Source organism: Hippocampus bargibanti, linkage group LG03 (genome assembly GCF_051943395.1).
Source record: "Hippocampus bargibanti isolate YZ-2025 linkage group LG03, ASM5194339v1, whole genome shotgun sequence".
Taxonomy (NCBI): domain Eukaryota; kingdom Metazoa; phylum Chordata; class Actinopteri; order Syngnathiformes; family Syngnathidae; genus Hippocampus; species Hippocampus bargibanti.
The window spans coordinates 11,804,670-11,817,998 of NC_142736.1; the positions used below are offsets into that span (position 1 = coordinate 11,804,670).

Sequence of the window (13,329 nt, forward strand, 5' to 3'; positions counted from 1 at the left end):
GCTGTGAAATGTACATTTCTCCACTGCGAGACTAATAAAGGCAAATCCGATCCAATCGAAATACCTTGACGTGGTACAAAGTCAATCTTCACCTCTGGAAAAGGACAACAGACATTTTCTGAATTAGTTAGAGACCCGAGACGATATCGAGGGTTGAGCGAGTAGACGTTTCACGTATTTGGAAGTGCTCGGTCATACCCATGAAATTGAGTTTTGCACAGAGGTTGAAAGCATAGCCATCAGGTTCAAACGTGTAGTCTGCCTCGTCGTCAGGTTTTACGTTGTCAATGGTCAGCTTGTGGATCCTGTAGGAATTAAAGTTTGAGCATTTTTGGCAATACATTTGGCAAATGACGCATAACCAAAGTCACCTCACCTGCCAAAATGAGTGATGTTTATTCTGGCATCTGGCTTGACTTCCACTCCATTCTTGTACCAAGTTCCCCTCACGTTCTCATCTGACACCTCACACTTGAACACAGCTTGATCCTTTGCCTTCACCGTGAGGTCAGCAATGCTCTGGTAGACCTCGAGCTCTTTTTCTGCACAATCAAAACAAACCATTCTCTTGACATAAATAATAGAAGGCCTGAGGCCTTCCGATAAGGTGGAGTTGAGAAAGATAACCAAAGTAATAGACGATAAAATTAAATTAATCACTAGATGGACTTCACACATATTTGCAGATGTTTTGGAAGACTGAAACCAAATGTTTGTTGCCCTATAGGCTGCTGAATGAGCATATATCTGTCCCCGAATCTGATGCACAACTTCACACTCATCTTCATTGGATTTGATGAACCGTTTCAATGCATTACAATACGTTTAGTTCTGCCATGGCGGACTGCCATCTTTCCCCATCAACAGAGCCCAATCACCACCCAGCAGTTGGTGATGAGTTGACAGCTCTGCCCCTCTCCTAACCCAGCCGCAATTCCTATGATCCAACCACAAAGTCAATCATCGAGCTGCAGCCAAGGGTGTCTTGGTGCCAAGTCCGACTTTTGCGTTTGAACATGGTGTTCGTAATCAATAATCCGTGATAAGCACAGATGTCCAATCACAAAAGACCACTCGAGTTCGAATCGAGACGGCCGTTATTCCCATTCACGGCCTTCCAGGTCTCACTGTCATTGCCCAGGTGAGCATTGAAGTCCCCCAGCAGAACAAGTAGGTACTCGGCAGGAATCATTTCCAGCACACCATCACTGGACTCCAAAAGGGTTCGGGTACACTGGGCTGTTATTTGGTGTATACGCACAAACAACAGTCATGATTGGACCACCAGGGTCCCCACCTTTGACTGCCGTTCAGCTCACACTGCTCCCGACCCATTTGGCCACTCCCATGATTGGTGAGCCCGTAAGAATAGGGACCAACGTGCCTTCCCGGGCCTCGTGGGTGTAGGCCAACAATTTCATTCTATTTATTTTACCCCATTTCTAAATGTATTTAAGACTCACCCTGCACCATAAGCTCAGCCACAGACACGCCACCGCTGGTTTTGACCTTATAATGGCCGCAGTCTTCTTTTGCCGCCTCATTTATGATTAGAATCTGCTTGCAGCCATCTTTCTTAAAGCGATACTTGAAGGATTCATCTCTTGTGAGTTCCACACCATCCTTCTCCCTGTCAAAAACACCAGCATTGGAAGGTTGGGTTTAAGTGAATAGAGAAAATTGACCTCATCTAACATGTACCCGTTGCCCACTTATTGGGTACACATACATACATGAGGTGCCGATAAAAAATATGCTCAGTTTTGATCGCCACTTGTTTTATCACTGCAAATTCATTTGTTGACACGATGACGTGCCCCCCCCCCCCCCTTATTCAATTATTCTAGTGTATTGAATGCATTAAAATCGAGAGTGAAGGTGAATCACACAAACGTTTGAACAACTTTTCAGCTGAAAAGAAGAAGAAGATCGCACCATTTCACATTTGCCCCCTCCTCGGAGACCTCACACTGGAACTCCACACGTTCCCCCTTCATGACCATTTGATCCTCCAGGTTTTTCACAATCACAACGGGAGGCTCTGGAGCAGACAGATTAGAATGGGCGGAACTCAAAGGAAACCTCCCAACATTGTGAACATGTTTGTGTGACTGCAACGCAAACAGACCTTTAACAAAAAGCTCAGTGGTGCATTTCTCTTCTCCCACTACGCAGCAGTAGGCTGCATCATCGGCCAGTGAGCAGTGGTTAATGGTGAGGTAGCGCATATTTCCCACACTCTCAAAAATGTACCTGAACAAGTAATAACGTATGCAATCATTCTTTTTGTAGTCATGTTCCATTAATTATACTGTACAAAGACTGCACTATGTGACACTTACTTGCTGGTGATGCAGAAGAATGACAGACATGGAGAGAAATAAGCATCACAGAGTGAATCAAACTCAAGGTAAAAAATGATCATTGCATGGACTGAAAGGCGATTGATTCACACCTTCCCGTTGGTTGGATTTCTTGCCCATTCTTCAGCCATTTCATATCAACGTCTTGATTGGCGACCTCAACGGCAAACTTTATTTTATGTCCCTTTGTCACTTGGTAGGCGGGATCGAGCTTCTTGAGGAAGGCTGCATATGGACATGGTCACGTTGAACGATGTTTGAATCGGTTGTCTGACAGAGAAATATTGACTTTGCACCAACCTGTGCTTTTCTTCTCCTCTTTCTTAATCTTCTTCAGTCTTTTGAGCATGCCCCTCAGATCAGTGATGCCATGCTGAAAAGCAATTTTCTCATATTCGGAAGCAGGAGCATGGCAGAGAATATCCCAAACGTCCACATCAGGGTCGGCGCTCATCTGCACAGCTCTTAAATATAGGGAGCAGATTTCAATACACATTGAACGCATACACGTGAAGAAATCTTGCCATGGCAATAATTTGTTTTTAAATCATTATTAACAGGATATAATTCATTTTTGCATTTATCTTCTAACCACTTTCCCCCTCACGAGGGTCGCAGGCGGTGCTGGAGCCTATCCCAGCTGTTTTTGGGCAATAAGCACCCTGAAATAGTTGCCGGCAAATCGCAAGACACACATAGAATAACAACCATTCACCCACAGTCACACCTAGGGACAGTCAATCAGCCTGCCATGAATGTTTTTGGAATGTGGGAGGAAACCAGAGGACCCGGAGAAAACCCACACAGGATCAGAATCATATCAATACTGACCTCTTCTTCAACAATGTGCTGAAGTCCAGTTCTCCTGAGTCTTCTTTTCCTTCGGTGCTACTGCACAAATATCAGTCAGAGAAACACTTTATATTCACATTTATATTGTATATACAAGATATAGAAACTCCAGGATGCAGCACCCTGTGCATATGAAATTGTAGACCCTTCTTGAAAATGCCTATTTAATTATCAACCGGTCTTGTCCTTATTTTCATTTAATTTCATTGTTGAAACTATTGAATAAACACTCAGATGTTTTCACACCGTGGGCCCTATTTTGTAGACAGTCACCTGTGTGCTTGGCATAAAAAGTTGCTTCTTTATTTTGGCACTGGAGCAAGTTGAGTTTACTCTGTTTTAAACCAAGTTGTGCCTTGCTGGGAATTCTTTCAGATGCAGCTGCTGGCACCTGGCGCACAGACAATTTGGGGATAAAAAGTCAACTATTTTAAACTAAGCTTGTAGAAGCTAAGTGGTGGCTTAAGCGATGTAATGCAAATTGGGTGGATGTGATCAAAGCGCAGGAAACATATTCTGCAGACCTCTGTGTGCTGGATGTCATCATATTTTGTGCGTCAAGATGACAATAGTGTGGGACAAACCCTCTGAAACATTGTAAAAATCAATTCATTGAAGAAATTATTGTCGTTATCATCTTCAAACATTGTAATAGAATGGTCCTGACCTTGACGCACAATTATGGGTGGAGGTGTCCGTCACTCTTGGACTTGCAATCGGTGAGGCAAGTCAGTTTACAATTGCTTACGTCACATTCGTGGCCTACTATATTACTAGCAAGGGGAGATCTTGCAGTTTGTGAAATAATGACAAGACAGACCTGTGTATTAAGTTTGGCGCTACGTAAAAGTATGAGGTCACTATTAAATTTTCATTTGAAACACCATTTCTATGGACAAGCATTGCTCACCGGATCTGTGGGCCTTGATAAAAGTTGCTGCTAAATAAATCCACTTCTCTCTTACCCTTTAAAGGACAACCGACAACATTTTTTTGTTTCCTAACTGATATAAAAAAAACATTTTATAGCATCTAAAATAGCCAAAACACGCAGGCTGATATTTTTAGTCAAATGCAAAACACCAATAAAAATGAGTTAAAGTGTCCCAAAACTACTTCAAAATGACCCCGGAAATTGCGAGTTTCAGAAGGTCCCGCCCCCTTGTTCGTGACGTCACGACATGACGTCTTTGCCTTGCTCTGGAATCAAAACAACGACTTCAGATTCGGGGAAGATGCTTTCTTTTTACTCATCCAGTTATGAATATGATTCAAATAGTTCTAAAGAGGAACGCATAAATGTTTGCAATCGATTAATGAAGTACTTGCGTATCAATTCGAGTCGTCAGGACTCCAATGTAGCGTCGCAGAAAATGAATAAGATGGCGCCCAAGCTCCGTTGGAAAAGGGCTGATTTGTCTGCTGGGAATTTGTGTCAACTAGAATCAAATACTAGTCAATACCATCACGTTATTTATGTGTTTTCCTTCTAATTTCGCCATCAACACGAAGTTTTCAGACCAGACAAAGTACCCAAAATGCATTGTGTGTCGCTTTCTCTGTCAGGCATCATCATCAACTCGAAAACAAGACTTCCTGAACATTCAGCACGAGTCTTAAAACGTAAAATGTAGCTATATGCTGTGGAATCTTTGTAATACGTGTAAATACGCCCAGTAGAAGTCATTTGAAGTGATTTTACAAATTATGGACACAACTTGTCCGGAGGCGTCGGTTGTCCTTTAAATGTAGACCATCTAATGGTCTTGATGAACTCTTATCTTTGTGTAAAAGGACATGTGCAATTTCAGCAACCTTGTGTGAGTGCAACATTGTCACACAGTGTGGCAACAGACAATATGGTGCCGATACAGAAGTAGCATATCTAAGTCACAGGTTTTAGATATGTCCACAGAGATATGTCCACATGGATGTCTTGATGTGTTCCAAGCCTAGTCGCGAAAATCATCCCATTTTAAGACATTGTAAGAGTAGGGAGAAATTAAATCAATTTTCTGTCCTCAAATTGTCACGAGATTAGACAAGACTGGCAACATGAGAAAGATGCACTGCGAGCCTTGTGCCTGAACAAAAATCATAATCTGACGTCTCAGATGTGCCGTTTACAAAATACGACCTATGAGTCTTCAATTGAGGACAAAAACATGTGGACACTCCTTTTTTGAGTTGAAATCTATCTGGTCCGTGGTATGCGTTGATCTTCTCATGTTGGAAAGAAAGCCAACATTTCATGATAATGTTTTTTTTTCTGCCATGAGAAGCATCAACAGAAGACAGCACACTTAAATATGGAGCATGAAAGATCAAACAAGCTTAACCAACTTTCAGGAGGTGAGTGCCTATTTTGTGAAGTGAGGTTGCAATACAGTATTCTTTAAGTGTGCTTCCTCCGGAGACTAAACTTGAATACTGAAAAGCCCATGTGTCTTAACACATCCAGCACTTTCAGTCGGACCAAAGCTTCCATCAAAGCTCACCCTGTCAGATCGCTGTTTGTGCAGCTGTCACTGCTAGTTTTGACTGAGACTCAGAAGCGGATCAGAGTGAGCCTGTTTGCTAATGTGCAATAATACTAAGATGGACAGTGAGAGCCAGTGACATTCTCTCTGCTGGCCAAAGCGCAGTCTGCAGCAGGGACCTGTCAATCACGTACAATCAAAATTCCAATTGTTATTCCTACTCATCTGTTGTCTTAATTTCTTTGGACTCAACTGTTGTTTGTGTTTTCATGACTTTGATTTATGTGACAACTGTGAGTTGGCGTGCAATGGTGGCTACAATGTTGTCATCATTTCCATAATTTGAGCCTTGTACTTTTTTAGCGAGCTCCCACATTGTTCTGCCATCTGAGTCCTTTAAACATTAAACAGCTTTGTACGTTGCAGCATTCGAAATATTGCTTCTGTTTCATTTGAAAGCAGAGAAGAAAGTGACCTCTTTGCCAAAAGAGTTGTTCAATCTTGGTCCTCCTTTCTTTCCTCTAGAACACTCCATAAAATGTGACTTTGTGCCTCAGTGGATCCAACATGAAACCATTACTACCTTCTTGATGCTCCACTTCTCTTCATATCAGCATCGCTCCTAATGGGTTAGCATTTCCAGAGTTATTCCACATGTAATAATTGAAAAAAAAAGCTTTATGTGTTGTGTGTTGTGTTTTCTGGCATAGAGTTATGATGCAAAGATGTCAACCTGAATTAAAATGTACACAAACAGGGGTCAAGGAGTAAAATCTTTCAATTTGGGGAAGATAAAATATCAAATAGAGACACGTGAACAAATCAACAGTACCCAAGTGATCATCTTGAAAATGTTGTAAAGACGTGGATGGCAACAAATCGCATTGAATAGCAGACATAGCATACAAACTCAACAATGAAACGGAAAGATTTTAACTTACGTGCGTCGAAAAGCTGCTCTTATATCAAAACCTTCAGGGGTGAAAGCCTCTGGTATGTCGATATGGAAAGTAAAAAAATGCATTTAGGGTGAAATTTGATGTGATGAATTCAAAGAAGTAATTAAAACCAAAAATAATCGAATAAAAACCATTTTTGGACACTTACCATGTACAGCCAGTTGAAAATTACAGCTGTCAAATTTGTCTCTGGACAAAACCTCACACCTGTAAGCACCTGCAAAGTTCGCTTTGGCTTCCAAGATATGCATCTCGAATGTGTAGACCTGTTTGGGAGATGATTCAGAATCAGAATCATCTTCATTGTCCAAGTGTATAGAACACACAAGGAATTTGTCTCCGCATTCACAGGTTTCATTCGCGGTACGTTTCATTCCTGGTCCTTTGTGACAAAAGAGTGAAGGCATAAAAACATTCTTTTCATGACCATGTACTTCTTTTTTATTAATTCTGAAAATCTGAATTAAATGTTACAAGTATATAATATAGATATAATGAATGACGTGATAGAACGATTTTATATACACATCCTTAAACATCCAATGTTACTTAATTTCTACTCATTTGTATTTGTCTAGCCGAGTCTAAGTTGTTACTACATATATATATATATATATATATATATATATATATAATTAAAATAGTCTTTTTCTTCACAGCATTGGTTCCTGCTGATCTTTCATCATTTAACATTCGTGAAACCCAGAACCAGAAAGAGAGATCCATCATTTTATCCCATCAACTTGAACTTATGATTAAAAAGATAAAAAGACAGGGCAGGAGACAGTATAAGTCAGTCTACTTTTGTGTTGCGGTCATAGAACTCCTTTAGCTGCAGGTATTTTCCAGATTTGCTGGCGAGGTCCATCCACTTCCCTTTAAACCATTTAATAGTCGGTTTCTTCAACAGTGATTCAGCATTGACTTTGGCTACAAACGTGATGTTTCCACCTAAACAGGAAAATTGAATAATTTATTTGTGTTTTTCACCCAGCTTCCATTTTGTATTTGACATAACATTTCTTGGCGCATCGAGAATCCATATTGGATCACACAGCCAGGAACAAACCGTAATCCCACATATTGTGTTACTAATTCCAAAGTATTTTCAAGAGTACATTCTACATGCACAGTATTTTCACAGTATTTTAGCTAGGATTTTGGAAGAGATCTTTATCACACGCGCTGTGTATTTCTGCGGTAACCACACGAGTGCTGTATTATTCAACAGAACCGTGAGTGTTTCAACATTGACTTGCAAGATGCTCACCGACAGTGACCTCTCCACTTTGGGGCTTCTCTGTGAAGAGGCCAATGAGGTCCTGTCTGGTGTCTGGAGGCTGTCCATCTAGGGTATATAATTCAGTGTTACACAAATGTAAGACAGGTGTAATGTTATTCAACCTAGTAGAAATAACAACTAATTAAGGTTAGCCGTTGGAGAGTAATAAATAAAGGAATAAAATGTATAGTGGTGTCATAAACGGTAACTTTATTTGGCTAATGGTGTCCTAATGTTGCCCATACCATTTCTAAAATATATTTCATGGGGCACGTATAGCTCGAGTGCCAAGACTACATTTTCAACCAATCACCATAAGAATTGGGATATGCAAGAGCTTAGTTTTCAGCAAAAGCACACATTTTCGAATGTCGTGACTCGCATAAAATGTAGCAATGACACATGACTTCATGGGAGATGTCAGCAGTATGGTAGGAAATCTCTGCACACCAAACGAAGAATGTTCATTGCATTTTCCAATACTTATTCAATTAGACCAACCTCCAGAAACATGCAAATACTGTATTTTCCAGAGCAAAATGCTCCCAACGAATAGTGTATTTTCAAACTTTTTCCATCTATAAGGCGCACTGCACTAAGGTACATCTTTAATGAATGAAAAAAGTTTTCCTAATATAATATTTAAATATATAAACTTTACCAAATATAAGGTACACCACATTATATGGCGCTGCAGTTACGCACTACTTCTACGGCGGGAAATGGAGTCGGCGGTTGCTAACAGTCGTTGCGAGACCTGTCGTGGCTCAAAATTACTTCACAGATAGGGCACACCTGCGTATAAGGCACAGGGTCATCTTTTCAAGAAAATCAAGACTTTTGGGTATGCTTCATACACCAGAAAATATGGTACTGTATATAGTTTGGATGGCAGATTGCCCAGAAAGAGACAGAGGAGAACACGACTCTTGCAGGAATCAGGACATGAAAGATGCAATAAGCAAAGCATCGACTACAAATGTGAGTCGAAAGGGAGCTATTTGTGATACAGAAAAGTCTAGGCATGATCTCCAACTCCATATTAAGATGAACGTTTATGTCACGGTGTGTCGTATAAGACTCATCTTACTGGTACATGACGTTTATTCTGGCAAGTCATGATTAGAAAGTGAAGAAAGCAGCGAGGCAAACAGAAGCCAAATTAACAACTTCAAAAGTCTGTTGGTGTGCCAAAGTCATAGCACGAGCCTCTGTGCAGCGAACCACAATGTAATAGGCCAATTTGCCGCCATTCAATTTGATGCATCCACCCACCAAGTCGCATCGCTGGCAAATGCAGCTCTTAATGCGATTTTGATGACCTTATTAACCCCTCAAAGGCAAAGTTTTCTCTGTACCTTTTTTTTTTCTTCATTTAAATGACAGGCTTGGCTCTGATTGTCGCGACACAATGACCTTTGTTTGCATACAGTTTTGCATGCACCGTAACAACTATACATATGCTTCCTGCGTTTGTGCTAAGTATTTTTTTAAAAGACCAAAATAACAAATGCAATGTTCACTGAAACTTTTTCACAGTGCAATGAGTCTTTGTCAGCTGCTTGTGAGCCTCTGTCTTTACATGCTCCACTCGCTCACATACTGTGCAACACCCCTGGAGCAATGATGACAAATTGTGGTTCCCTTGATCAGCATTAAGGTTGCCCATCCCTTATCTTGAAGAAGTTTAAGTAAATGCAGAAATGACGGGCTCACCCTCTGATGGAGGGACATCATGTGTTGGGGCCGTGGCCTCATTTTCTTTTGGTGCAGTCACAGGTGAAGCATGTTGCTGCTCTTGGGTTACACCTGATTCTTCTGATGCAGTCATGGGAGTTTCTGTGTTACCATAGAGAGACAATGAACATGTTAGGTTTACTGTAGCCTGACTGGCCATGGTGCTTCTTTTTGTGTCTTTCTCACAAAATTATAATTTCAACATTTCAGATTAGATGAACTTTATTCATCTCACAATGGAGAAAATCATTCACAGAAGCAAGGAAGAGGGAAAGGTCAAAGAAGTAGAAGAAAAAAATATAAAAAACGCAATAAAGACAGCCACTTTTGCCGCGCCATCTTGAAGTCACAATTAATAATACTACACAACACAAAAGACAGTTATTCAATCTTAACCACTTTTCTGAACCCTCTTTGTTGTATGAAGCAGTTATGGATGAACGAAGCGTAGATCAGTGTCTTTTTGTATAAGGGATGCCCATGCTGAAAATGTGCACACGTCTCATAATCAGAAAATCAGAATCAGAAAACCTTTATTTGTCTTGCAATGGGGAAATTTTCAGTCCACAGCAGCAATTTGAAAGGGGGTGGGGGTGGGGTGAAAGGATAGAAAAACACGATATTCTAAGCATAGTAAAATAAAAATGTCAACTGTATCCTGTAAATGTGCAAAACCGTTTCATAAAAAAACTGTAAATAGTACAAGTATTAAGAAAGGCATATTGATATATGTAGCTGTATTGCTTCAACCCATATTTACAGGACAAGTGTCCATTTTTTTTCTTCACATGTGATTATTGAGACTTGCGAAGCCTGACAGCATTCGGTAGGATCGGGCGGCGGTACCTCTCCTTCTTGCAGCGTGGGTGTAAGAGTGGGAAGGCGGGGGTGGGAGGGCTGTCCATCATAACTTTTAGTTTAGCAAGCGTCCGTCTGTTGCCCACCTCCATCAGAGATTCCAGCGAGCAGCCCAGGACAGAACTGGCCATCTTGACACGGCGCTCCAGTCTTTTCCTGTCCCGAGTGGTGATGCAGCCTGACCAGCAGACAATTCCATAGTGGATGGCTGAAGCCACCACAGAGTCATAGAAAGTCTTTATGAGTGACCCGTGAACCCCAAAATACCTCAGTTTCCTGGGTATGAAGAGGCGACTCTGTCCCTTTTTGATTAGGGCTTCCGTGTTTGTAGTGCAGTCCAATTTATTGTTGAGAGTAACACCCAGGTACTTGTAGGAGGTCACCCTGTCAATGTCCAAACCCTGGATGTTCAACGGTGCAGGTGAGGATTGTTTCCTGCAGAAATCCACTACCAGCTCCTTGGTTTTCCCAGTGTTGTTCTGGAGGTGATTCTGCTGGCACCATTCCACAAAGTCCTTTGTCAGTCCCCTGTACTCCTGATCGTCTCCCTCTGTCTGTAAGAGGCCGACAATAGCTGAGTCAGAGAACTTCTGAAGGTGGAACGTTGGGGTGTTGTAATTGAAGTCCGAGATGTAGAGGGTGAACAGGAATGGAGACAGGACTGTCTCCTGTAGCGCTCCGGTGCTGCAGAGAAGCCTGTCTGACTTACAGTCCTTAACCCTCGCGTACTGTGGCCTGTTTGTCTGCTACAATCTTAGATTTGAAAGCACTGTACTGTAAAACAAAAAGCATTTATATACTTATGCCGATCTGTCAGGCTATTTGTCTATCGATCGGTCGATCTGTCAATGTGTTTGTCACTATAAGAACATGGTAAGGTCTATGACTATTTGGACATTGATGCAATTTTCAGAATTGCAGCTTTGGACAACCAACAATGGATTGCATCAAAAATGAGACAATAAATATGTTCTTCTAAAGTGTAATTGGACAAACTAATTCAAACCATGAATCAGATGGTCACTTGTCAAGACTTTGTTGCAAATGCTTTGCAATTAAGGAGGGCCTGAAGTCTCGAACGGATCACCATCAACCGATGCTGACTCTCGTTTCTGGTGAAACACTGCCACGTCTCTGCTGCAACTCCCTTCAGTTCCTGCTTGTTTTTGGGGTCATTTTCCTCTCAGTTTGACTTACGGCAAGTGAAATGCCGCGCCCCGTGGTCGACTGGTTAACACGTACACTTCACTGTGCAGAGGGGCAGGGTGCGATTGAGACTCCCGCCTCCCTGCGTGGAGTTTGCACGGTCTAACCGGGCCTACTGTATGTGTTTTTTTCCGTATCCTCCGATTTCTATTCCAAAAGGGAATTTAACTCACTGTGAAGTCTGCGTGCTAACACCTTGACGAGTGGTCTTCCCATCCCTGCTCCTTCCTTGCTCTTCCCAGCACTGCGCTTTTCTGGACCGAGATATCTGATATTGTTCCCAGGATCTGTTGCAACCATTAAGTGAGTTTGGGACTCACTGCCCGAGTGCTCCGACCACCACAGGCACTACTGTCACCTTTACCTTCCATGCTCCCTCCAGGTCGTCTCTGAGCCCTTGCTATGTCTCTAGTTTCTCGTGTTGCTTCTTTCTGATATTTCCATCACTCGGGATGGCTGCATACACTACAATGGCTTTCCTCTGCCTTTTATCTACGATCACGGTATCAGGGTTGTTCGCCATTACCATCTTGTCAGTCTGTATCTGGTCTGGTGGTGTATCAAAGTCGCATGGGATCTTTGCACCGTCATTCTCTACCACCTTGGGAGGTGTTTCCCATTTTTACCTTGGGGTTCCCAGTCCATACTCTGCACAGATGTTTCTGTAGACTATGCCAGCCACCTGGTTAGAGCGCTCCATGTATGCTTTCCTTGCCAGCATCTTACACCTTGCAGTTATTTGTCGGATCATCTTAGGTGCCTCTTGCACAACCTATACCTTTGGTCTTGTCACGTGTGGTATATCTGTGCCTCTATGGCTCTGATAGCAAAAGTTGAATGAGTGTTATTATCAGGACTTGGGTGACAGTGGGGTTTTGATTCTTGAAAAAATGAATTTCATGATGTCATTCTTATTTCGAGTTTCCAAAACGTAGTGGCAACAAAAACATTTAAAATAAACTCCAACCCTTAACACACATCTCAGTGAGGTATTTTTCACTTAAAGCCTCAACTGTTATCATCCTTGGTTGACTGGCTATTTTTCCATGTGCTATCTCCTGCCTCTCAAGCCTATCCTGAGAGTCAGTGGAGTGCTGCTTACTCATGATGAAATCATGTGCCAGCAAAAGGTCAAGGTGACTAAACTGACACAGGCAGGAGGGTTGCGACATGTGCAACATACAACTCTGAATATCTTTAAACATTTTTTCCATCTCATCTGATGCAATCAACAGTCAAGCATAGCTCATACATTTATTTCAAAGACTGCAGTACGGCTAATGAATAGATAGTCCTGGAACTCATGCCCACTTATATTTATATTTAATATTTTTATTACTATATATTTAAATAGTCTCGACTTCTTTGTCCCTGTCACATTTTGCTACCCTAAATTAGTCATTTCTCCATTGTGAGACAAACACAGGTTTTATTGTCTTTTCTTGTGTGATCTTAAAATAAATCCACGTTGGAATCAGTTGGTCAGAATCTGCTAAAGCTCCTTTGCTGGCTTCTGGAAAACGTCCAGTTGAAAGAAAGACCTTATTTAGAGGTGCAATTCAAGACAAGAGACAATTGTTTCAGTTCAAAGA

At 41.6% G+C, this 13,329-nt stretch overlaps 1 protein-coding gene across 1 annotated transcript in view; it reads right to left on the reverse strand.

Annotated features, from left to right (window-relative positions):
• mybpc3 (myosin binding protein C3) overlaps window positions 1-13,329 on the reverse strand; it is a 30,454-nt gene that overhangs the window by 14,562 nt on the left and 2,563 nt on the right. Inside the window, exons 3-18 of the mRNA XM_088991972.1 lie at window positions 9,653-9,775; window positions 7,925-8,002; window positions 7,457-7,605; window positions 6,803-6,920; window positions 6,637-6,685; window positions 6,279-6,317; window positions 3,195-3,254; window positions 2,664-2,827; window positions 2,456-2,588; window positions 2,343-2,345; window positions 2,129-2,253; window positions 1,936-2,041; window positions 1,464-1,630; window positions 377-542; window positions 199-305; window positions 65-94 (exon numbers count right to left, since the gene is read on the reverse strand). Of these exons, the coding sequence (XP_088848098.1) occupies window positions 65-94; window positions 199-305; window positions 377-542; window positions 1,464-1,630; window positions 1,936-2,041; window positions 2,129-2,253; window positions 2,343-2,345; window positions 2,456-2,588; window positions 2,664-2,827; window positions 3,195-3,254; window positions 6,279-6,317; window positions 6,637-6,685; window positions 6,803-6,920; window positions 7,457-7,605; window positions 7,925-8,002; window positions 9,653-9,775 (1,617 nt within the window). The remainder of the gene's footprint in view (window positions 1-64; window positions 95-198; window positions 306-376; window positions 543-1,463; window positions 1,631-1,935; window positions 2,042-2,128; window positions 2,254-2,342; window positions 2,346-2,455; window positions 2,589-2,663; window positions 2,828-3,194; window positions 3,255-6,278; window positions 6,318-6,636; window positions 6,686-6,802; window positions 6,921-7,456; window positions 7,606-7,924; window positions 8,003-9,652; window positions 9,776-13,329) is intronic.